General features: G+C 47.4%; 1 protein-coding gene across 2 annotated transcripts in view; it reads right to left on the minus strand.

Moving 5' to 3' along the window:
• lama4 (laminin, alpha 4) overlaps positions 1–24719 on the minus strand; it is a 223205-nt gene that overhangs the window by 24385 nt on the left and 174101 nt on the right. For both annotated transcript variants that reach the window (XM_085997349.1, XM_085997347.1), the window contains exon 32: positions 14448–14601. In XM_085997349.1, the coding sequence (XP_085853475.1) occupies positions 14448–14601 (154 nt within the window). The remainder of the gene's footprint in view (positions 1–14447; positions 14602–24719) is intronic.

Consider the following 24719-nt stretch of genomic DNA (forward strand, 5'->3'; position numbering starts at 1 on the left):
ACCCATCCCTCTCTCTCTATTTACATTATCACATCCCCCTCACACTCACCCTCATCCTAGTCCAATAATACCAACCAACAGCACACACATGTAGGCACGTGGGTATTTTATGCAATGTTCATGTAAAGTTGCTGTTAATGTTCTTTATTTTCAACATTTTGCATTCTTGGACAGATTTGTGTGCACCTTTGGAAGTGGCTTAGTGAGTTGCAGTGAATGGTGAGACATAACGGTACCCACCGCAATGGTGGTGAGTGTGAAAGGAATGGTTTGGACATTGTATGCTTTATGGTGTTGGTATGGGATGGTGCCAACCTGGCACCACCCCACACCAGCCAGGGTGTACAGCATCAAGTGAAGTAAATCTGGCCATGGTGGGGCCATCCCATGCCTCCTGGGCAGCAGTATGGTCGGTGCTGATGCCCTCTTTCCTGTGCAGCATCAGGTGATTGCGGAGAAGGTTGGTGTTGTTGTTGGTGCTGCTGGTGTTGGGGCTCATCATGGTCGGATTCGGAGGACCAAGGTGAGACAGTATAAAGCGCACCCATGTTGATGAAATAGATGGCAGGTGAAGTACAGATGACAGATGCATTCTGTCAATGGTGAGAGTTCTTCCAATGAGGTGAGAGTGGATGTAGAATGGATAGTGGAAAGCCTGCAGAATCTGTGTTGGAAATGGACTGAGAAACAGCTTGGGCTAGATTTTACTAGCCCTGAGGAGGCGGGTCTGGAGGCGAGGCTGCTAGGAAAATCCCCAAAAATGGGAGTGGGTCACAAACCTGCTCCCAACCCATTTCCAACCAATCTTCCCGGGAGCCGGGTCCCCGATTTGCGCAGGGTCCCAACTCCCAGAGGCGGGAAGAGGATTACAGCCACTTAACTGCCTGTTAACAGGTAGATAACAGGCAGTTAAGAGGCTTTGTCCCATTTTGAGCCTTCTGCTGTGGGCTTCTCGACATCAGGGAACCCCGCCAGGGTAAGTGAGGTGTGATGTGGGTCTACTGTAATGTTTGTGTATATATGACAGCTGCAGAAGTGTTTTAAAGGATTCAATGGGACACTGGAGAGTATCAGAGGTAAGGAAAAGTTATGAAAGTAATTTTTATTGTGTTTAGATGTTTCTGCAGGTGGCAAGCTGTGAAATGTTTGTGTAGCCTCATCTCATCGGGAGAAGTGACACATGGCTTCTGCAATCTCAGCTGCAGCTGCCATCTGTTTTATCCTAAGGAGAGAGTAATTGGAGAGTCTGGGTGCAAGGGCTCACCTTTGGACAGTGATTGTCAGTGTTTGACAGCACTTCAATGTGTCAAACACTGTCAAATAATCTGTCAAACAAGTGTGGTGAATATGCCTTTAAGAAAACCGGCAGATGAAGTGTCATCAACTGACGTAATCTGACACCGGCTTTCCCTTAATTGGCCAGCAAGCCCACAGGGTGGGCTTAACAAGGCCAATCAGGGGAAATTGGCGTCAGCTCATCAGATGTCGCTGGGGGCGGGACTGGAACCTGAAAACCAGCAGTCCCGTCTCAACCTCGGTCTTCCAAGTAAGATTCCGCCCCTTGTGTCTGAGGAAAGTGATCTCTGTCAGGTGGGAGTTTTTGCTGTACATTTGAAGCTGTCAAGGAATCAGCAGGAGCAATGGCCACTGAACTCCCACCTCAGGTTGACAGCAGTGGTCCCCAAACAGCTTGGTTCTTGTGGCCATGAAGTTAAAGTGAAAAGGTAAGTTAAAAAAGCCTGTTAAGCACCTGTCAACTAGATGCTAATGAGATTAATTGGGTCTCCCGCCGCTTCCTGTCAAGTCTGCTCAGCGCTGACATAAGAACATAAGAAATAGGAGCAGGAGTAGGCCTTTCGGCCCCTTGAGCCTGCTCCGCCATTCAATAAGATCATGGCTGATCTTCTATCTCAACTCCACTTTCCTGCACTATCCCCATATTCCTTGATTCCCTTAATATCCAAAAATCTATCGATCTCTGTCTTGTATATACTCAATGAATGAGCCTCCACAGCCCTCTGGGGTATGGAATTCCAAAGATTCACCACCCTCTGAGTGAAGAAATTTCTCCTCATCTCACCCCTAAATGGCCGACCCCTTATTCTAAGACTGTGATCCCTGGTTCTAGACTCTCCAGCCAGGGGAAACATCCTCCCTGCATCTACCCTGTCAAGCCCTGTAAAAATGTTGTATGTTTCACTGAAATCACCTCTTATTCTTCTAAACTCTGGAGAATATAGGCCTAGACTACTCAATCTCTCCTTATAGGACAATCTCCCCATCCCAGGAATCAGTCTGGTGAACCTTTGTTGCACTCCCTCTCTGGCAAGTATATCCTTACTTAGGTAAGGACACCAAAACTGTACACAACACTCCAGGTGTGGTCTCACCAGGGCCCTATATAATTGCAATAAGACGTCTTTACTCTTATACTCAAATCCTCTTGTAATAAAGGCCAACATACCATTTGCTTTCCTAATTGCTTGCTGTACCTGCATGTTAACTTTCAGTGATTCGTGTATAAGGACATTCACGTCCCTCTGAACACCAGCATTTCCCAATCTCTCACCATTTAAAAAATACTCTGCTTTACTATTTTTACTACCAAAGTGGATAACTTCACATTTCTCCACATTATATTCCATTTCCCTGTTCTTGCCCACTCACTTAGCCTGTCTATATCCCCTTGAAGCCTCTTTGCATCCTCCTCACAACTTACATTCCCACCCAGCTTTGTATCATCAGCAAACTTGGATATATTACATTTGGTCTCCTCATCCAATTCATTGATATAGAGTGTGAATAGCGAAGGCCCAAGAACTGATCCTTGCAGTACCCCATGAGTTACAGCCTGTCAACCCGAAAATGACCTGTTTATTCCTACTCTCTGTTTTCTGTCCATTAACCAATCCTCAATCCATGCTAGTATATTACCCCCAATCCCATGAGCCATAATTTTGTTTCGTAACCTCTTGTGTGGCATCTTATCGAATGCCTTCTGAAAACCCCCTTATCTATTCTGCTCGTTACCACCTCAAAAAACGCTAACAGATTTGTCAAACATGATTTCCCTTTCATAAATCCATGTTGACTCTGTCCAATCCTATTATTATTTTCTAAGTGCCCTGTTACCACGTCCTTAATAATAGATTCTAGCATTTTCCCTACTACTGATGTCAGGCTAACTAATCTGTAGTTTCCCATTTTCTCTCTCCCTCCTTTCTTAAATAGTGGGGTTACATTTGTTACCTTCTAATCCGCAGGAACTGTTCTAGAATCTATGGAATTTTGGAAGTTGACAACGTATGCATCCACTATCTCTTTAGCCAGCTCTTTTAAAACCCGAGGATTTAGGCCATCAGGTCCAGGGGATTTATTGCCTTTCAGTCCCAATAATTTCTGCAGTACTATTTTTTTACTAATGCTAATTTCTTTCAGTTCCTCATTCTTGCTAGACCTTTGGTTCTCTATTATTTCCGGGAAGTTTTTTGCATCTTCTTCCATGGAGACAGACACCCAGGCCAGAATCTTTTGGGGGTCAGCGGGGGCATTTGGAGGCGGGTCGGCTGGGAAATTATTTTTTTTGAAAGTGGGTAGGGGACCCGCTGTCAACCCGCCTCCACACTAGTCTCCCAGATGTTGGGTCTGTCATCGCAGAACAGATCCGACACCAAGCGGCGGGGAAGACAATTGACATCATTAGATTCTCTGTTAAGAGCCAATTAAATAGTATTTTATGCCTACCTTTCAATTTTACACGTTTCCCCACAGGTTACATGCTGCTTGGGGATCATGTCAGGTAAAGAGGTCGGGTGTTATGTCATCATGTGACGATTTATTTATTTGGCAGCTGCAAATGGTCTGCAAAAGCTCCCATTTCATAGGTCATCACTTTGCAAGGTTAGAAGCTGTTACTTACTGCATTTGGAAGGAAGATTGAGCTTTATGCAGCTAGCAAGTGTTTGGAGCTAACTCTATCCAGTGTCACCTCATTGGAACAACCTCACTCACCATTGACTGATCGCTTCTGTCATCTCAACCTTACCTGCCATCTATTACATCAGCATCGGTGCCCTTGAAATAAATCTCACCTTTGTCCTCAGAATCCCACCACGATCAGCCTCAACACCAGCAGCACCAGGCACACCAGCAGCACCAACAACACTAACCTTCTCCGCAATCAGCTGGTGCTGCACAGGACACAGGTTATCAGCACCCGACCACATTGCTGCCCGGGACGCCAGGGATGGCCTCACCATAGCCACATTTACTTCACTTGATGCTGTACACCCTGGCTGCCACATGATGCGCCAGGTTGGCACCACCCCACACCAACACTATAAAGCATCCCTACAATGCCCAAGCCATTCCTTTCACACTCATCATCATTGCGGGGGGTACCATTATGTCTCACCATTCACTGAAACTCACTGAGCCACTTCCAAAGTTGCACACAAATCTGTCTAAGAACGCAAAGTGTTCAAAATAAAGGTTTCAATGTTTGACAACACATTAACAGAAACTTTACATTAACATTGCATAAAACACCCAAGAGCCTACACTTGTGCGCTGTTAGTTGGTATGAGTGGACTAGGATGAGGGTGAGTGTGAGGGGTGGCTAGTGAGATGGGGATGTGATAATGTAGATAGAGAGGGATGGATGGAGGTGCAAGGTAAGTGGGTGTGAGTAAGGATGTGCAGGGGTAGGGTAGGGAAGGCAGAGTGATGGGGATGTGATGGCAAAGCAGGAAGAGGTTGAGTGTGGCTTTGCAGTAACGTTTCGTGATCTACTGAGATCATTGAAAGGTTTGCGCCACTGCAGCCTGGTCCTCTTGATGACATCCCTGCCTGTACCCTCCTGTGCAATGTGCATCCAGGCTGCATTCATCTCCTGGGGTGGTCTCTTCCGCCCATGGGAAGGGAAGAGAACCTCCCTGCATGCTGGGACTCCCTCCATAAGCATATGAAGGGAGTCATGGGAGAGCCTGGGTGCAGCTGTGCACCTCTGTGCAGTGCTTGTTAATGTTTGCAGCACCTCAATGCTGCAGAACACTGACAGCAGAATGGTCAAAAACAATTTGCTAATGGTCTTTTTAAGGAAACCGGCTGATGATGCGTCAAGTGATGTCAGCAGACCCACTTCCTTCAATTGGCTGGGAAATGCGCTTGGCAGGCTTAACAAGCCTAATCAGCGTAAAACGCTTTTCACAGAGCGGAATGGAGCCAGCAGCGGGGTTAAATCCCGTCACCGACCCCTGCCGCCCCGGACCCGCCTTGAAAGGCAAAATCACGGCCAAAGTATTTGTTTAATTTCTCCATCATTTCCTTATTCCCCATTATAATTTCTCCTGTCTCAGCCTGTAAGGGATCCACATTTACTTTATGTCTCTGGCTAGTTTACTCTCATATTCTATTTTCTCTTTCTTTATTAATTTCTTGGTCCTCCTTTGCTGAATTCTAAAATCCTTCCAATCCTCGGGCTTATTACTCTTTTTGGTAACATTATAACCCTCTTCCTTTAATCTAATACTATCTTTAATTTCTCTTGTTAGCCACGGGTGGACCATTTTCCCCATGGTGTTTTTATTCCTTAAGGGAATGTATATTCGTTGCAATTATGAATTATTTTTTTAAATGGTTGCCATTGCTTTCCTACTGTCATATCTTTTGATCTAGTTTCCCAACCTACCTTAGCCAACTCGCCTCTCATACCTACGTAGTTTGCTTTGTTCAGGTTTAGGACCCTAGTTTCGGAGTTAAGTAAATCACTCTCAAGCTCAACATAAAATTCTGTTATATTATGATCACTGCTCCCCAGAGACTCCTTTACTACAAGATTATTAATTAACCCTGTCTCATTGCACAGTACTAGATCAAAAATAACCAATTCCCTTGTAGGTTCATTGACATACTGATCTAGAAAACTATCTTGAGTGCATTCCATGAACTCTTCCTTTGCACTATTTCTGCAAATTTGGTTTGCCCAGTCTATATGAAAGTTACAGTTCCCCATGATTACTGTATTACCCTTGTTACATGCATCTCTAATTTCCTGATTTATATTCTGCCCAACACTACAACCACTGTTAAGGGGCCTATAGACCACTCCCACTAATGTTTTCTGCCCCTTGTTGTTTCTTAGCTCCACCCAAACTAATTCTACATTTTGTTTTTCCGAGCCAAGATCCTTTCTTTCTACTGCCTTTATTCCCTCCTTTATTATCAGGGCTACCCTTCCCCCTTTTCTATTCTGCCTGTCTCTTCTAAAAGTCAAATATCCTGGAATATTTAGTTCCTAACCTTGGGCACGCTGCAATCACATCTCTGTAATGGCTATTCAATCAAACGCATTTATTTCTACCTGCGCTATTAATTCATTAATTTTGTTACGAATGCTTCATGCATTCAGATACAGTACCTTTAGCTTTAACTTTTTTCTGTTTTTCCCTGATGTCACTTTAGTCACTAATGCCCTATTACCTTTATTAATCTTTCTGCCTCTTCCTGACCCACTCTGCTTATCTTTACGCAGATCATTACTCTGCTCTACAGCCTTGACATTTCTCTTACTGCTTTTGGATTTACCCTTTCCTGAATCCTCCGACCCCCCCCACCTTCATTAGTTTAAAGCCCTGTCTACTGCCCTAGTTATTCCAATCACTAGGACACTGGTCCCAGCCCGGTTTAAGTGGAGCCCGTCCCAACGGAACAGCTCCCTCTTTCCCCAGTATTGGTGACAAAGATACAGTTAGCAGATTTTATTAATATGATTCTGTGGCGGAACCACCAGAGGATTACGGACAATTGTATATAATTTCTTTTACAGCAATGTAGTACAGCTGGGGGCTGCACCTTTAATGTATCTGTTAACTGTACTAGGGCTTCTTTCCTGTACTCCACGTGATGACATCATGCCGTCCGTCACGTGATCTCTCAATGGCGGGAAGAACATGATGATGTCATGACGTCAGAGCTCGGAACCTTCTTGCAGTAGAGCTCGGAACCTTCTAGCAGTTGAGCTCGGAACCTTCTAGCAGTTTCCAGAGAGGCTTTCAAGCAGACCAGACCTATTTGCATTGTATCCTACAGTTTCCTGTACAGCTTCGTTTGTTCATTAAATTTTATTGTTTTTGATTTTCTGAGTGATCTCAATTCTTCGGCTAGGAACCCCAGTTCCTACATTGGTGACCCCGATTTCTTCGAACAATTTTCGTTGAAGTTACATCATGGACACGAATGCCGTCACCCTCAAACTGCCGCAATTTTGGGAGCAACAACCAGCTGCGTGGTTTTTCCAGGCAGAAGCCCAATTTGCAATCCGGGGAGTAGCAGTGGATTCGACCTGTTATTATTATGTGGTCTCCGCTCTCGACAGCGCCACGGCCTCGTGGGTCATCAGCCTCCTCGAGAGTCCACCGAACGATGGCAAGTACGAAGCTTTAAAAGCATGTTTACTGCAGATTTTCGGTCTGTCCAAGTCGGAGCGCGCTCACAGACTTATCTCCATGCCCGGCCTCGGGGACTCAAAACCCTCAGAGCTCATGAGCCAAATGCTCATGCTTTTGGGCTCAAAATCGCAATGTTTTCTGTTCCGCGAGCTGTTTCTCTGTCAACTACCAGAGCCAGTACAGACGGCCTTGGACAATTCCGCGATCACGGATTGTGCTGAACTCGCCGCGGAAGCGGATAAAATATTCACCGTCTCACAACAATCTTGTGCAGCCACGAGGCGCCCATCCCCCACAAGAGCGAATCCGACTCCTCCTCCTGCAGGCTGGTGTGCATACCACGCTCGTTTCGGCGCGAAGGCCAGAAATTGCCATCCACCCTGCAGTTTCTCACCAAAAAAAAACCTACCTCAAACCAGAGGTTTCTGAGAAGATCAATAAGGCCTAAGGGACGCGCCGGAGTTGCGATGGCCATTGGTTCCGCAGGGAAACTCCTATACATTACAGACTCCCTGTCAGGGCAACGTTTTCTCTGTGATACTGGCTCCCAGTGCAGTATCCTACCAGCGTCGAAGCTAGATCTTCAATCCGGCGGTCAAGGTCCCCCCCTCGAGGCAGCCAATGGTGCGGGCATTCGCATGTTCGGAAAGCGTAGGGTCAAGTTGAGTTTTGGCGGCCAACGTTTTGTTTGGGAGTTCATCACGGCGAAAGTCTCACAGGCCATCCTGGGGGCAGATTTCTTCTGCGCAAATGGGTTTCTCATCGATGTCCGACACTGCCGGCTAATCAGTACCTCCACTTTTCACTCGGTCCCCTGCCACCGAAGCACCACGATGTCTTGGTCAGTTGCCTGTGCAGTCCCATCTCCAAATGAGCTCTCTCGTCTTCTCAGTGAGTTCCCTGAGCTCACCAGGCCCACATTTTCTTCTTCAGTCGCGAGGCACGGTGTGGCGCACCACATTACCATGACAGGATCCCCTGTTTATGCGAGAGCTCGAAGGCTGGAACCCGGTAAACTCGCAGCCGCCAAGGCGGAGTTCCATACAATGGAACGCCTGGGTATTATTCGACGTTCGAATAGTCCTTGGTCCTCGCCATTACACGTTGTTCCTAAGCCGGGCGGCGGATGGCGACCATGTGGCGACTACAGACGCCTGAATGAGGCTACCACACCGGATCGGTACCCAATTCCTCACATTCAGGATTTTTCGGCCCATCTGGCAGGGAATTCCATCTTTTCCAAAGTAGACCTCGTCCGAGGCTATCAAGTGCCCGTGCATCCTCAGGACGTCCCCAAAACTGCCGTCATCACACCTTTCGGGCTCTTTGAGTTCCTTTGTATGCCGTTTGGGCTGAAGAATGCAGCACAAGCCTTCCAACGTCTCATGGATTCCGTGTTGCGTGATCTGTCGTTCATCTTCGTCTACCTAGACGACATCCTTATTGCCAGTAACAGCACGAAAGAACACATTACGCACTTGCGTACCCTTTTTTCTCATCTCAGCCAACATGGCCTTATTATCAACCCGGCCAAGTGCCAGTTTGGGTTGCACAGCATTGATTTCCTGGGACACAGAATCACCTCAGAAGGCGCCGTCCCGCTGGCCACGAAGGTGGAAGCAGTCACCTCGTTCCCTCTTCCTCAGACCGTCAGGGCCCTCCAGGAATTTCTGGGAATGGTCAATTTTTATCATCGGTTCGTCCCCAAGGCGGCATTGTTGATGCAACCTTTGTACGAGGCCCTCAGAGGTAAATCGGGCAAAGACCCGATCGACTGGACACCCCAGATGGACCAGGCTTTCCTCAACACTAAGAACGCTTTGGCTGCTGCGACCATGTTGGCACATCCCCTTCCGGGCGCAACCATTGCCCTTACCACCGACGCATCTGATTATGCCATCGGGGCAGTACAGGAGCAGTGGGTCGACGGCACATGGCAACCACTGGCTTTCTTCAGCAGCCAATTGCGGAAGAATGAACGCAAGTATAGTACTTTTGATAGGGAGTTGTTGGCATTGTTTCTGGCCATCCGCCATTTTCGCTTCCTACTGGAAAGATGCCCATTCACGGCTTTTGTAGACCACAAGCCACTTACTTTCGGAATGGTCGTGGCCCTGTGGGTAGTGGAGTGGGCCCAGGGGCCATGTAGCCTGGTTCTGCTCCTACTGTGTTCTAATTCTGTGTTAGATTTCAGGAGATGGTTTTATTCCTGTTCCTGGCTGGGGTGGAGATCGCCTTTACAGAAGGTAAGTACTGTAGAAAATATAGGGACAGAGTGATCTCCTGGAAGAATTTTGATCGCCTAGATGGGTCGGAGAGGAATTTCCCAGATTTTTTTCTCCCAAATTGGCCATTGGGTCTTTATCTGGTTTTTCGCCTCTCCCGGGAGATCACATGGGTTCGGGTGGATGCAGAGTGATAGAAGATTTGAGGTTAGGATCAGATCAGCCATGGTCTTATTGAATGGTGGAGCAGGCTCGAGGGGCCGATTGGCCTACTCCTGCTCCTATTTCTTATGTTCTTATGTACTTTTGCGATGGCCAAGACAGCGGAACCATGGTCGGCACGGCAACAACGTCATCTTACGTACATATCTGAGTTTACAACCGATATACAACATGTCTCGGGCAAAGACAACCTGGTGGCAGATTGTCTCTCCCGCGCCCAGCTCCACGCAGTACACCTGGGAGTCGACTATGTTGGTTTGGCAAAAGAACAGAAGGCAGACCCTGAAGTGCAGGCATACCGGACCGCACCTTGCATACCGGACCGCACCTTCCAGCTTACAAGTGGCTGATGTCAGTTTCCAGGCCGCAGGGACCACACTCCTGTGTGACATAGAAACATAGAAACATAGAAGATAGGAGCAGGAGTAGGCCATTCGGCCCTTCGAGCCTGCTCCGCCATTCAATGAGATCATGGCTGATCATCCAAATTCAGTACCCTGTCCCTGCCTTCTCCCCATATCCCTTGATCCCTTTAGCCTTAAGAAATATATCCAACTCTTTCTTGAATATACTTAATGAACTGGCCTCCACCGCCCTCTGTGGCAGAGAATTCCACAGGTTCACCACTCTCTGGGTGAAGAAATTCCTCCTCATTTCAGTCCTAAATGGCTTACCCCTTATCCTTAGACTATGACCCCTGGTTCTGGACTCCCTGGCCATCAGAAACATCCTTCCTGCATCTAGTCTGTCCAGGCCTGACAGAATTTTATAGGTTTCGGTGAGATCCCCTCTCAATCTTCTAAACTCCAGTGAGTATAAGCCCAATCGACACAATCTCTCCTCATACGTTATTCCTGCCATCCCAGGTATCAGCCTGGTGAATCTTCGCTGCACTCCTTCCATGGCAAGAACGTCCTTCCTCAGGTAAGGTGACCAAAACTGCACACAATACTCAAGGTGCGGTCTCACCAAGGCCCTGTACAACTGCAGCAAGACATCCTTGTTCTTGTACTCGAACCCTCTTGCTACGAAGGCCAACATACCATTTGCCTTCTTAACCGCCTGCTGCACCTGCATGCCTACCTTCAGCGACTGGTGCACAAGAACACCCAGGTCTCTTTGCACTTCCCCTTCTCCCAATCTATTGCCATTCAAATAATAATCTGCCTTCCTGTTTTTGCCATCAAAGTGGATAACCTCACATTTATCCACATTATAGTGCATTTGCCATGTTTCTGCCCAATCACCCAACCTGTCCAAATCGTACTGGAGTTTCACGACATCCTCCTCACAGCATACCCTCCCACCCAGCTTTGTGTCGTCTGCAAATTTGGAGATATTACATCCAATTCCCTCGTCCAGATCATTAATATATATTGTGAACAGCTGGGGTCCTAGGACCGATCCTTGCGGTACCCCACTAGTCACTGCCTGCCACTCGGAAAACGACCCGTTTATTCCAACATGGGCCACGTCCCACGTCCAATCGTTCCAGTCAAATGGCGCAGGAGAATGTGAGACACTATCCACGGGTTGTCACACCCTGGCATGAGAGCATCACAATGACTCATGGCAAAGAAATTTGTCTGGAAGGGCATGTATCTTGACGTCCGTGACTGGACCAATACCTGCGTGGGTTGCCAGAAGTCCAAGATACAACGCCATGTTAAGGCCCCAGTCTCCACTTTTCTGGTTCTGGAGTGTCGATTCGACCATGTGCACGTGGACCTGGTTGGTCCTCTCCCTTCCTCTCACGGGGATACTCACCTCCTCACCGTGGTAGACCGCACCACCAGGTGGCCAGAGGCAATTCCTTTGGTTGTCACCACAGTGGCAGACATCTCCAGAGCCTTCATCTCGTCGTGGGTAGCTCGGTTCGGGGTACCGGCTGACATCTCCTCCGACCGGGGGCCTCAATTTACCTCTGAGCTTTGGAACGCCGTAGCTCAAGGTTTGGGCACCAAGCTTCATCGTACCACCACCTACCATCCACAGGCGAACAGTCTGTGTGAAAGATTCCACAGATCCCTTAAAGCCACATTGCGTGCTAGTCTCCGTGGGCCTAGTTGGGTGGACAGGCTCCCTTGGGTGCTGCTAGGTCTTCGCACGGCGCCTAAGGACGACCTGCATTCTTCTTCAGCAGAGCTGGTTTACGGCCAACCACTCAGATGCCTGGCGATTTTCTTCCTCCTCACACGGAACCCTGGTCCCCAGCTCAGCAGCTCATCAGCCACCAGGAAGCGGCTAGGAATTTCATCCCAGTGCCTACGTCACATCATGACCTGCAGCGCTCCCATGTCCCAGTGGATCTTAAGAGCGCAGAATACATGTTCATTCGGCAGGATGCTCGTAAAAACCCACTCAAACCGCCTTACACAGGTCCGTTCCGCGTCATCTTGTCAGGTGACAAGTCCTTCACAGTCGACGTTGGCGGTAAGCCTGACCACATCTCCATCGACCGGTTGAAACCAGCGCATCTGGATCTGAGCGAACCAGTCGTCACCGTTCAGCCGCCTCGTCGTGGTCGTCCACCGTCGACTGCCGGTCCAGTACATCCACAGTCATCCGCCGTGTCGCCAGTGCCCACCTCACCAGGTCGACCACAGCCGGCCTCTTCTTCTCCTCCGCCTGCGCCGTCATTTCAACCACAGCCAACGGCCAGTTCGTCTTCTAGTGCTCCGTTCCAGCTGCCGGGGTATCGCAGTCGGTCGGACAGACTCGTCAGACCCCCTTCTCGCCTTACCTTCTCTGTTAAAAGCAATTCTGGGGGGGCGCATGTGGCGGAACCACCAGAGGATTACAGACAATTGTATATAATTCCTTTTACAGCAATGTAGTACAGCTGGGGGCGGCACCTTTAATGTATCTGTTAACTGTACTAGGGCTTCTTTCCTGTACTCCGCGTGATGACATCATGCCGTCCGTCACGTGATCTCTCAACGGTGGGAAGAACGTGATGACGTCATGACGTCAGAGCTCGGAACCTTCTAGCAGTAGAGCTCGGAACCTTCTAGCAGTTGAGCTTGGAACCTTCTAGCAGTTTCCAGAGAGGCTTTCAAGCAGACCAGACCGATTTGCATTGTATCCTACAGTTTCCTGTACAGCTTCATTTGTTCATTAAATTTTATTGTTTTTGATTTTCTGAGTCGATCTCAATTCTTCAGCTAGGAACCCCAGTTCCTACAATTCTATCTGTAACTATTAGAGGGGTAATTTTGTGAGGCTCTGCTTTTGGCATGGAGGCCCACCAGGTGGGCACATGAGTCAGAGATCGGGCTATAACAGCATAGGACTGATTCTACAACCAGCTCTCCCATCTAGTGAGGCTCCATGCCAGGAACCTCATCATGTAAAATTACATTTTAGATCTAAAAGTCAATAGCATGCACCCTGATAATACCTGTTCTGCCCATACTTGTTCATGATTGCACCATAACAGGGCAATTTTTACTGTTCCTATGCCTGGGGCTATTGGACTATCTTAGTGCAGCACATAGAGGAAAATCAGGCAGAGAGAAGTACATGCCAGAAGCACATGCCCAGTTCTGATGAAAGGTCATCAAGCTGAAAGCTTAACTCTGTTTCTCTCTCCACAGATGCTGCCTGACTTGCTGAGTGTTTCCAGCACTTTCTGTTTTTATTTCAGATTTCCAGCAACCGCAGTATTTTGATTTTGCCTGTAAGGAAGCCTGTCCGATTTTACAGCCATTTAAATTAACAGACAGAAAAATTGGGCGGTCTCTATTAGGGGTTTACGTTTCTCCCCACCCAATTTGCTTGTATTTGCTGCAGGCAGGCGACCCAATCGTTCCAGACACAGAAGCAAGCAAATGGGCCCCAAGAACTTTTAGCAACAAGAAATGACTATTTGAGTCAATCTTTTTATGCTGCTGCTGAAGCCCCTCAAACACATTTAGCTACCTCTTCAAACCATTCACATTGTTCACTTCAATGGCCTTCCCTTGTAACTGATTTCACATTACCCTTTCTATAAAAAAAAAAGTTTAATCTGACTTTTCTTCCTCTCGTGTTTCCCCAGTTTTTTAAACTTGTTTCTCCTGGTTTTGAAACTTTTGCCATTATGAACAATTTGCCTGGATCAGCTTTGTCAATCTCCATCAGAAATCTGAAAATTTAATTCCAGGGTATTATTTAAACTTCTAATTGCTGCCGCCAATAATGCTGTATTATTTCAAATATCGCTTCTGAATCTGAATGTGCAGATATTCTCAATTTATTGTATGTGATGCCTAGCTTTAAATTATGGACACCTGTACAGCAAATCAAGAAACCGAAGAAAGTTTAATTAAATTAGTAACAGTGAAAAATTAGAATTCTGGTGACAACTCTTAAGACCATAACAAATTGAGTTGTCAAGTCCTATTTGTTCTTAACAAACATCCATCCTATTACAGGAGTTTATAGGACCATGTCACTGAGGCAATGTGAAAAGTTAGTATGGATGCCTAGAAAGTAAATATTGCTATCAAATTCATAGAAGTTGTGAACGTTTTGATGGACAGTAATACCAACATGGGCAGGAATTGATTACCTTTCCATCACGTCCTCTCTTGGATTTAGCAAAGTTCTTTTGATGTTTATGAAAAATTGCTGCTGGAAGCGTTTCAGCTGGGCAGCCCTGTAGAGAGGCTTGTACCTTCTGAGTGTATGTCTGGAAATCTTCAACTTCAATATCTTTATCAATTCTGTAACATTTGTAGAATAGAAAAAAATCAGTACAATTTCTCAATAAGCCTTTTAATCACAAAAAATCCACCATAAACATTACAAAATATTGGCCCAGAAATTCGGGTCGGAGGCTTCCCGTGGGTGCAAGCCTCTGACCTGCACTTACCTAGCGCGCCGGCCGTTGAGCTGTGGGCCCGCGTGGGAATCCGATCCTGGGCCTGCTCCAACTGCCAGCGCGCAGTGCTTGTGTATCCCAGGGGTGCAGTTAGTTCGAAGCGTCCCCTGGGATCACGTGGGCCATGGAGAGCCAAAGGTAACAGGGAAATGCCCATTCATAAATTTGACAGGAAGACCTGTCAAAAATATGAATACAATTCAGCCCCAAAACATCACTAAAACTTCAAATAAATAAAAAAAAAATCACATTTTTAAAATAACTATAAATTACATAGGATAACTATTTTAAACAATAATTTAAATTTTTGAAAAAATGAATTACAGTTTCTAACGGGGCTAAAATAAACTTACCTTTCTTTAAAGTATTTAAAAATAATAAACCTGTGGAAAAAATGTTTTAATTTAACTTAATTCACCACTTAGCTTGTTAAAAGCAGGCCTTGCAACTGCTTTTTACAAGTGTAGCTCCTGGAGACTTACCCGCCCGGAGAAAGCTGCAAAAAAACCGGAAGGTCCAGGCGTACGCGCTGCCTCTCCGGCGCACGCGTTCGACCTGTGAACCCCTTCCTTTAAGGGAACAGAAGTTCCGGTTTCCCATGCATGCGCAGTGCCTGCACGAAACCGGCACTTTCGTTGGGGCTACGCGTGAGTACCCAGCGCGTACTCACTCATGGGGACCCAAAGTTCTGGCCCATTGTGTATTCCTTATGTATTTAATTCCACATACAAAAGAAACACCTGCCATCACCTCATGAGGAAAAAAAAATCATTCTGTCCCTTTAAGAGCATTCCAAAGATTCCCCCGTAAACAGCACAATGTTGTGAGCTGTATCGTGTGTTTTTTCCTGTTTTTGGTAGGGTTCTTGTGCTCTTGTGTCTGCACATTGAAATAGTTCCTGTTATTTTCTAAATTTTTGTGTAGTTTTTGAATCTTCAGAAGTCCATTAAAGATTTGGTAGCAAGACTTTGTTTATCTTCAGTGACATTTTGGCTTTGTGTAGTCATCAAAACTTTTACCTTGACATGTGCCCATTTGCCATTATATTTGGGTACCCTACGAAGGCCTTACTTTGAGCAGATTTTCATAGTTAACTTGCTCTTAACAATAGTTGCGAGACTTCAAAATTTATATTTCATGTTGCAGATTTTTTGCAGCAACCAACGCCCATGACATTTATCTTTTTGGTCCACTGAGCCCAGCATCTCATACTTTCCAGTACTGCGAAGCTTGTGTAAAGTTCAGCACAAGAATTTAGTGCAATATGTCATCTCCTGGAAGGCCATTCTGTTGACAATAGTGAATAGGGACAAAAAGATATCTTGACCACTGATTGTTCAAAGAGAATCTCTTTCACTTCAGATCCAAGAGTTTGAAGTACAGACTGCATTCCATGTTAAGTTACAAGTCTAAGGAGAATATTTTAGGGCCACCCAGAACTTACACAACTACAGTTACACCATGGGCTCGATTTTACCAGGCCCAATGAGGCGGGTTTGGAGGTGTGTGAGTGGTCAAAATCACAAAAAATGGCAACCGGGCCCAATCCCGTCTCCGAGCAATTTTCCCACATTCGTGTTTTCAGACCCCGTTTCCATCCCGCCTCCAAGAGGTGGGGTAGGCCCTTAACAACCACTTAATTGCCTCTATAATCCCATTTTGCGAGGCCTTTTTGATTTTTAGACATTTCCTCCATCCTACACGCCTCCTCTGGAACACGCCAGGTAATCCTGGTGGCCTCACAATTGGATTGCTTACTAACAGCTGCAGCTCCACCATTAAAAAGGAGTTTTCACCAATGATCATTTGCAGGTGGCAGAACTTGTCTCATGTCTGGGGGAGCTTTTAGCAGGCATACTCATTGTTGTGGAAGTTTGGAGCCTGACACCCATCTCCAGTGCGACCTCCTGGGAAACCCCTTTCCCCATCTTGACTGAGCACTTCCTCAACTGAGGCATATACCAGAAGCATGGCGAGCATTTATTTCCTTTCCTCCTGGACATCACATTTGGATGAAGACCAGCCGCGGTAGCAGCAGACCCATGAGCAACAGCAGCACCAACAGCAGGAGCAACAACAGGAGCGCGAAGCTGCTGCTCACCCACCTGAAGCTGCACAGCCAGAAGGTGCCAGCGCGCGACCACATTGCTGGCCGGGATGCAAGGGACGCACTCATCTTGGCCAGATTTGCTTAGCCTGCACAATCAAACACTTTTGCCTCACACCTTCTTACCAGATCATCGACAATGGACAAGAACCTGCGGATTCCTATTACTCTGACCACCATACTGACAATTGCAAGTTGCCCTAAACCCTCAATGTAGAAGTCCCATTTGCAAAATGACACAGGCCACAACTTCAACAGTTTGCCATCAAATCTGTTTATGACAAGGATGGCTGGTCAAAAAACAACACATCACAAAACCCAAGTGACTACCCTTGTGAATACTTGTACTTTATCTTCCTCTTGTGCGTGCTCCTATGTGGTGCTTCCCCTGTGGCTTCAGCAGATGTGGTGGGCCCTTGCTCACTTTCTTGCTGCTCCTGTCTCGACACCTTTGGCGGGTGTCTTCTGGGGTTGTGAACCTGTGAGGGCTCGGCATCAATCTGCTGCTCCTGCAGCTGTGCAGGGGCTGAGATGCCCATCTCAGTTGGGTGGGGACTCTGGTAGAGCTCTGACCGAGGGCTTTGCAGTGGCATGGTCGTGTGAGAGCTTGGAGAGGAGCCCCCACTTCCTTGTTGTCTGCCACCAACATCCCTCTCATGGGTCAGCCCCACTTCAGAGCTAGCAAGTGCCTTGACAGCACCTTGCTGCACTTCAGGGGGGCCATGAGGACCCGTTTCTTCACTGGACGTCTGTTGTGTCGGTACCTTTCTACCTAGACACAATTTAGGACTCAGAACCCAGAGATTCAAACATGAAGTGCTTTATTGGAAGGAAAGGAAGTTCTGGAAAGTTCCGAACAAAGAGAGCTAAACTTAACCAAGAGAACACCCAACCATTTATCTGCTGTGACAGCGCCACCACAGGTGGGAGGAGAACACACAATACATAACATATTCCTCCCCTCTTAAATGAAAGGTTCACATTATTCCTCAACAGGTAAGTTACTTTCAATGCACTCACTAACCAAGGGTAGAGGTAGACTGCCTCAAACCCTGACTTTACCCTGGGCTTTATTCTGCCCCAGTCTTGTGGGTAAGTCACTAAGCCTACAGATCCAAGCGTCTTGGAAGCCGCTGCTCCCTGACAGGATACCGGCGGTCATCGCTGGCTTCCACAGTAGTAGGCATTGACACAGGCCTGGATGGAGAAGGTGCCTGTGTCAGTCGAAAGTCAGGAGTTTGCACAGGTGGAACAGTCTCTATGACTTCCTGTGTTGGAGAAGAGCACTGTGGCAAAGGATGCTGGTTTGCGGTATCATCCGTAAACAGTTCAGGCCAACCAGCCGTTGGAGCCTCTGTGGCGGTCTCTGCTCCTAGCAACAGTTGATCTGTGTGTCTTCTCCAGACGACGTCCTCGGCAGTCTCAACCGTGTAAGACTCAGGGCCCGTCTGTGCGATCACCGTAGCAGGAACCCATTTCGGTCCAGTGTTGTAGTTTCGAACTAGGACGTGCTCTCCAGGGTGAAACCGACTCTCCTTGGCTCTTTTCTCTCTATTTTCAACTTGAGCTTGTTGTTGACAATGGACAACCTGTTCTGCCCTTGGAGGTTTGAGTAAGTCAAAACTTGTCCGCAACTGCCTCTTCATGAGCGAAGCGGGGGAAGTTTTGGTTGTGGCATGCGGCTCGTTCCTGTAGGACAACAGGAAGCTATTCAGACGTTGGTGGATTGAGCCCGGACCTTGCGATGCCTTCAAGGCATGCTTCAAAGTTTGCACGAACCTTTCTGCCTGGCCGTTAGTAGAGGGATGATAGGGCGCAGACCTGATGTGTTGGACGCCATTCACATGCAGGAAGGTTGCAAACACCTGTGATACAAATTGTGGACCATTGTCACTTACGAGTTGTTCTGGTGAGCCATAACGGCTGAACATCTCACCAAGTTTCTCAATTGTTTTCTCTGCCAGGGTAGACCTCATCACAGCGACCTCCGGCCACTTGCTACGAGCGTCCACAACCACCATAAACATCTTCTCTTCGAAAGGACCGGCAAAGTCCACATGTACTCGCTGCCACACTTCTGCAGGCCAATCCCAGGGGTGTAGGGTTGCCAGCTGTGGAACATTCCGGACCCTTTGACATGGGGAACATGTTTTGGCTTTCTCCTCAATATTCCCATCGAGACCTGGCCACCAGAAGTAGCTTCTTGCCATTTCCTTCATCCGAACCATCCCACTGTGGCCTGTATGAAGTTGTTGCAGTATAGGTTCCCTCAGAGGTGGCGGAATGATGACACGGCGTCCCCAAAGAAGACATTCTGCCTGGACGGAGAGCTCATTTCTTTTTGAAACGTAAGGTTTCAAACTAGGAGAATCTCCTATAGCTCTCCCTCGAATGACATTGTCCATTACCTCAGACAGGACTGGATCGTTGCGGGTGTACCTTCGCACCTGAACTGCCGTGACAGGTGCTCCCTCCACTTGTCTAAAGTAGAAGATGTCTATCTGACGAGGCTCTGGGGGAGTAACAGGCAAGGGTAGCCTCGAGAGACCGTCTGCGTTGCCGTGCAAGTCTGATTTGCGATATTTGATGTCGTATGTGTGTCCTGACTATAGTAAAGCCCACCTTTGCATCCTGCTTGCAGCAAGAGATGGAATTCCGGTGTGGGGCCCGAAGATTGAAGTCAATGGACGGTGGTCCGTCAGGAGTGTGAACATTCTCCCAAACAGGTACTGATGAAATTTTCGAATTCCAAAAATGATTCCCAAGGCCTCGCGCTCAATCTGTGCATAGTTACTCTCGGCCTTGTTCAAGGTGCGTGATGCGAAGGCGATAGGTTTCTCTTCACCAGAAGGCATGATGTGGGATATGACTGCTCCCACACCATATGGTGACGCATCACATGCTAGCTGCACGGGTAGCTTTGGGTCGAAGTGTGTCAGGACCTCCGATTTCAGCAATGCTTTCTTTGCTTGGGTGAAAGCTTCGTTGCACAGTTCAGTCCATTTCCATGTTTTGCCTTGACATAGCAACTGATGTAACGGCTTCAGCAATGTTGCCAAGTCTGGAATAAACTTCCCATAATAGTTAAGTAGCCCCAGAAATGAACGTAACTGGCTCACATTCTGGGGTGCTGGGGCCTCCACGATCGCCTTGACCTTTGACGGCGCCTTATGCAGGCCAGTAGCGTCAATCACATGCCCCAGGTACTCAACTGAAGACTGAAAGAATTCACATTTGTCCTTACGAACTCTGAGTCCGTACTCTTTCAGTCGTTGTAGTGTCGCATCCAAGTTCAGAAGATGATCCTCCTCATTTGTCCCAGTGACAAGGATGTTGTCCAGGTAGCACTGGACTCCTGGCAGTCCACTCAAAATCTGATCCATTGCCTTATGGAATAGAGCAGGGGCCGACGTAATTCCAAATGGAAGGCGGCAGTACCTGTGTGTCACAATTGTCAGCAGCTCCTTTGATTTGTCATCGACATGCATTTGTCGATAAGCCTGGCATAAGTCTATTTTGCTGAACTTTTGCCCTCCGGCCAGGCCCGTAAAGAGATCATCAATGAGGGGAAGAGGATACTGTTCTGCAGACAGCACCGGGTTAATAGTCACTTTAAAATCCCCGCAGATTCGAACAGATCCATCCTTTTTCAGGACAGGAACAATGGGTGTGGCCCATTTGCTCACACTCACAGGCTCCAGGACTCCATTCTCGACTAAGGCCTCCAAGTTAGCCTCAACTTTTGGCCTAATTGCATAAGGGTACAGGTTGGGCTTTGTGAAACTTCGGCTTGCTGTCAGGTTTAATGTCCAGTCTCACGCTGATCTTTCTCATGCTCCCAAGTTCCCCATTGAAGAGTTCTGCATGTTTGTTTAACACTGCAGTCAGACCTGACTCCCCTTTTGACATCATGCGGACTGCAGGCCAGTCCAGCGTGATTTTCTCTAGCCACGCACGTCCCAGTAGCGATGGGTAATTTCCCTTTACCACATATAGTGGCAGTTTCACAGTCTGTCCGTTCAATTTAACTGTCACCTCAATGGCGCCTCTCATGGCTACAGGTTCGCCGGTATACGTCTTTAGCACAATGTTTGTTGGCTGAAGGGTAAGATGCTTTAGCATTTTGTTGTAGACAGTGTCTGAAACAAGAGACACAGCCGCGCCTGTGTCCACTTCCATCCGCACTGATTGTCCCTCCACCAGTGGTGATACCCAGTAGCCATTTGAACCATCTGCAACTGTCAGTATGTGCACCTCTTCCTCCTCAGAGGTGTCGCTCCCCTCTGTTTTGCTTGTTCCATCATACTGCACTGAAAGAACACTCTTTTTCCTCTCTTGTCCAAATACAGACATTTTGCTTCCATGCTTCCCAGCTCTGTCTGTTCTTTTTTTACCTCTACAGGCGCGTTCAATGTGACCCTTTTTGCCACAATTTTGGCATTCCAGCTCCGTACACCAGCAGTCATTAGCGTGATGGCCCATTTTCCCACAACGGTAACATGTGCCGTTCCATGCACCTTTAGGCTCAGACGACACCTTGTGAACTCTCCCTGTTGAACTCAACTGGTGAGCCTCCTTTTCCACCATCTCCATGGAGACACTAACTTCAATGGCCTTTTCAAGAGTGAGGTTGTCCTCAGTAAGAAGGCGCTTCTGTGTGGCTGCATTTTGCAGACCACACACGAGTCTGTCTCTAATGGTGTCCTTCAGCACCTCCTTGAACTCGCAGTGTTCTGACAACCTTTTTAAAGCAGCAATAAACATCGTCACTGATTCCCCCTCCTCTTGATTCTGTTTATGAAATCTAAATCTCTCAGCAATAACCAGAGATTTTGGTGAAAAATGTGCTCCAAGAATTTCCACTAGTTGCTTATATGTTTTAGTTCCTGGCTTATCTGGCTGCACGAGGCTGAGAAGTAAATTGAATGTCTTTTGCCCGATTACACTCATTTGCCACCGCATTCGCCAATACAAAATAGTCAAAATGTTCCGTATATGCGCTCCATTGCTCCACATTTTCATCAAAATCACTGATGTTTCCTAATATAGTAGCCATCTCACGTTTCAAATTAAAATTTCTGTTTACTCACTGCCGTAACGGTAATGTGATGCTGCAATCTCTGTTCCGAGTGTTTTGTAGTCGAAAACAAGAAAGTTCCCACAACGCAGATTCATCCAATCCTCGTCGCCACTTGTTGTGTCGGTACCTTTCTACCTAGACACAATTTAGGACTCAGAACCCAGAGATTCAAACATGAAGTGCTTTATTGGAAGAAAAGGAAGTTCTGGATAGTTCCGAACAAAGAGAGCTAAACTTAACCAAGAGAACACCCAACCATTTATCTGCTGTGACAGCGCCACCACAGGTGGGAGGAGAACACACAATACATCACAAAGTCCTACTCCAGAGGCCTTCCATGAAGGTCTGGTTTGTATGCTCAATAGCTGACCATCGCTCCTCAAGAGATGTCATTCTATTCTGAACAATGACCAGCTTTTCAAGACCCTGGCGACTAAGCTCCTCCATGGCCATAGCCATCCTCTCCTCTACCGTAGACATCCTCTCCTCTACGGTAGCCAGCCTTACCACGGAGGTAGCCATCCTTTCCACAGATGTTGCTATCCTTTCCGCGGTGATGCGTTCATGCGCCAATGCCTCCACAAAGGCTCTGCTCATGTTCGCGATGGACACCTCCATTCGCTCCACACTCACAGCGACCCTGGAGCCAAAACCTGCCAGAGACTCCTGCACCTGTTCCTGGAGTTCCAGCACCGCTTTCCTTCTGGATGGACCCGGAGGCACAGGGTCGACAGGCAGATGGATCTCGCGAAGTTCCCACCGATGTACGAGTGTCTGCGCTGGTGCTGGGTGCGCTGAATTCTGCCGACGCTGCACCCTCAGAGGTTGCAGCTTCCTCCGAGGAGTCTGGAGGCTCAGGCTGTTCCTCCTGGACAGTGGGGATGGGGGCTTTTGATGGTCCTGTGGGGGAGTAAAGGAAAGAGTTAGAGATGTGAGGTCAAGGTTACATGTACATTGAATAGTGCAGATGATCATGTCAATCTGTTACAGCATCAGAATCATTATCAGTGACTCATGCAATGTCAATGAGAGAGATGCCAAACTATTCTGTCACCAGCTTGCTGTGATGCACCTGTCTGTCCGTCCACCACTTGGGAATCATCCTTGATCTCAGTGATTTCTAAGGCTGCCTCCTCACAGGCGGTGATCTGGGTGACTGAGGGTGGCCCTCCTCCTGTCCTCGCTCTTTCCCTCTCATTGTGGGCTCTCTTTTCCTGCAATGAGGGACACAAGTGGAGCTTGAATGAGAATGAAGGAGTGAATGTAGAGAATCCATAGCATAGATGCTTAGAAGGAGACAAAGTGCCCTCCCTGTGTGTTGTTGTTGCGTCACAGTGATAGGGAGTGTGAGGGCTATGTGGTCGAATAGTTAAGTGAATGTAACCAGAGAGAGAGAGGGAATGGGTAAGGGTGCAGGGATGTATGTGTCAAGTGGGATGTGGAGGAAGAGGTTGGCAAAGTAGAGTGCTGGTGAGGAGAGGCGATCAGATTGAGGGTGACGGGAAAGTCATACTCACTTTTTCTGCGTGGAGAAGGTCATGAAACATCTTCCTGCATTGCAGCCAGGTTCTGCGGCTCATTGAGATGGAGTTGACCTCCTGGGCCACTTGTAGCCACACAGCTTTAGTCTGCTGGGGTGGCTTTTTTCCTCCCTGAGGAAGGGAGGAGCACCTCCTTATTGGATCTTGCTCCCTCCACCAGTGCTTGGAGGGAGGGCTCATTGAAGCGTGGAGCACACTTTGGCCTACTGGTGGACATAGTGAATCAATGAAGTGCTTACTACAATGGCCATAAGGTTTGCAGTCTCCAGAAGAAACAAGGCTGCTTGCAGGCCTTAAATCCAGCAGCTTTGATGACATCATCGGAGGCGACTTTCTGGATGAAAAGACTCATTGGGCCAGGGGTTTCCACACAATACAATACAATACAATACAAATCGCTTTATTGGCATGATAAGGTACATCTTATGTTGCCAAAGCATCAAAATACATTTATGGTTGAACACATAAACGCGGTTCCATTCATACAGTGTATAAACAGGTATATCCCTGAGTTTATAAATATATTTTCGCCTTGTTTATATATACTCTTGTCTTAGTTTACTGGTTGTCCCTCTGTTCATGGCAAGCTGTAACATAGTGTGCCGCCAGTGTTACACAGCTTCTCTCCTCCCCCAGTAGGAATGGGAGTTTTTGGTTGTCAGTCAGATTTCTGAATTCAGGGCATATTTGTGAGAATTTTTGATAGAAATTCTCTCTGATGCCCTGATATTTTCCACAGGCTGTGAGGAAGTGCATCTCTGTCTCAACTACTCCCTGACTGCAGTGAGAGCATATCCTGTCTTCTCTTGGCAGCCTGGTCTGCCTGTGTCTGCCTTTTTCGATCGCTAGGCTATGTTCGCTAAGTCTGTACCTTGTCAAGGTTCTTCTCAGTTTGTTATCCTTTACCATGGTCAGGTAATCAGCTATGTTGTATTGTCTGTTTAGGGCCAAGTAGCAATTGAGTTTGCTTTGGGTTTTTGTTGTTTCTGCCCAATATGGAAATCTGGAAATCAATTGCCCAATTCGGGGAAAATCGCACTTTTTCCCCTCTTCACTTCGGAGTCGGGGTCCTGACACAAATGCCACCTGACATGCCCCAGTCCGCCCAAACTGGCAAAATCGAGCCCCATGTTTTAGTTCCAGGCTCTTTCAACTGATGTGGTACTGACAGATGTTAAAACCTCCAAGACAACACACAAGGATAGTTTTAACACAGCAGCCAAGATTTCATG

The sequence above is a fragment of the Somniosus microcephalus genome, chromosome 9 (assembly GCF_052327205.1).
Source record: "Somniosus microcephalus isolate GS21.2 chromosome 9, FLI_Smic_1.0, whole genome shotgun sequence".
NCBI classification, from domain to species: domain Eukaryota; kingdom Metazoa; phylum Chordata; class Chondrichthyes; order Squaliformes; family Somniosidae; genus Somniosus; species Somniosus microcephalus.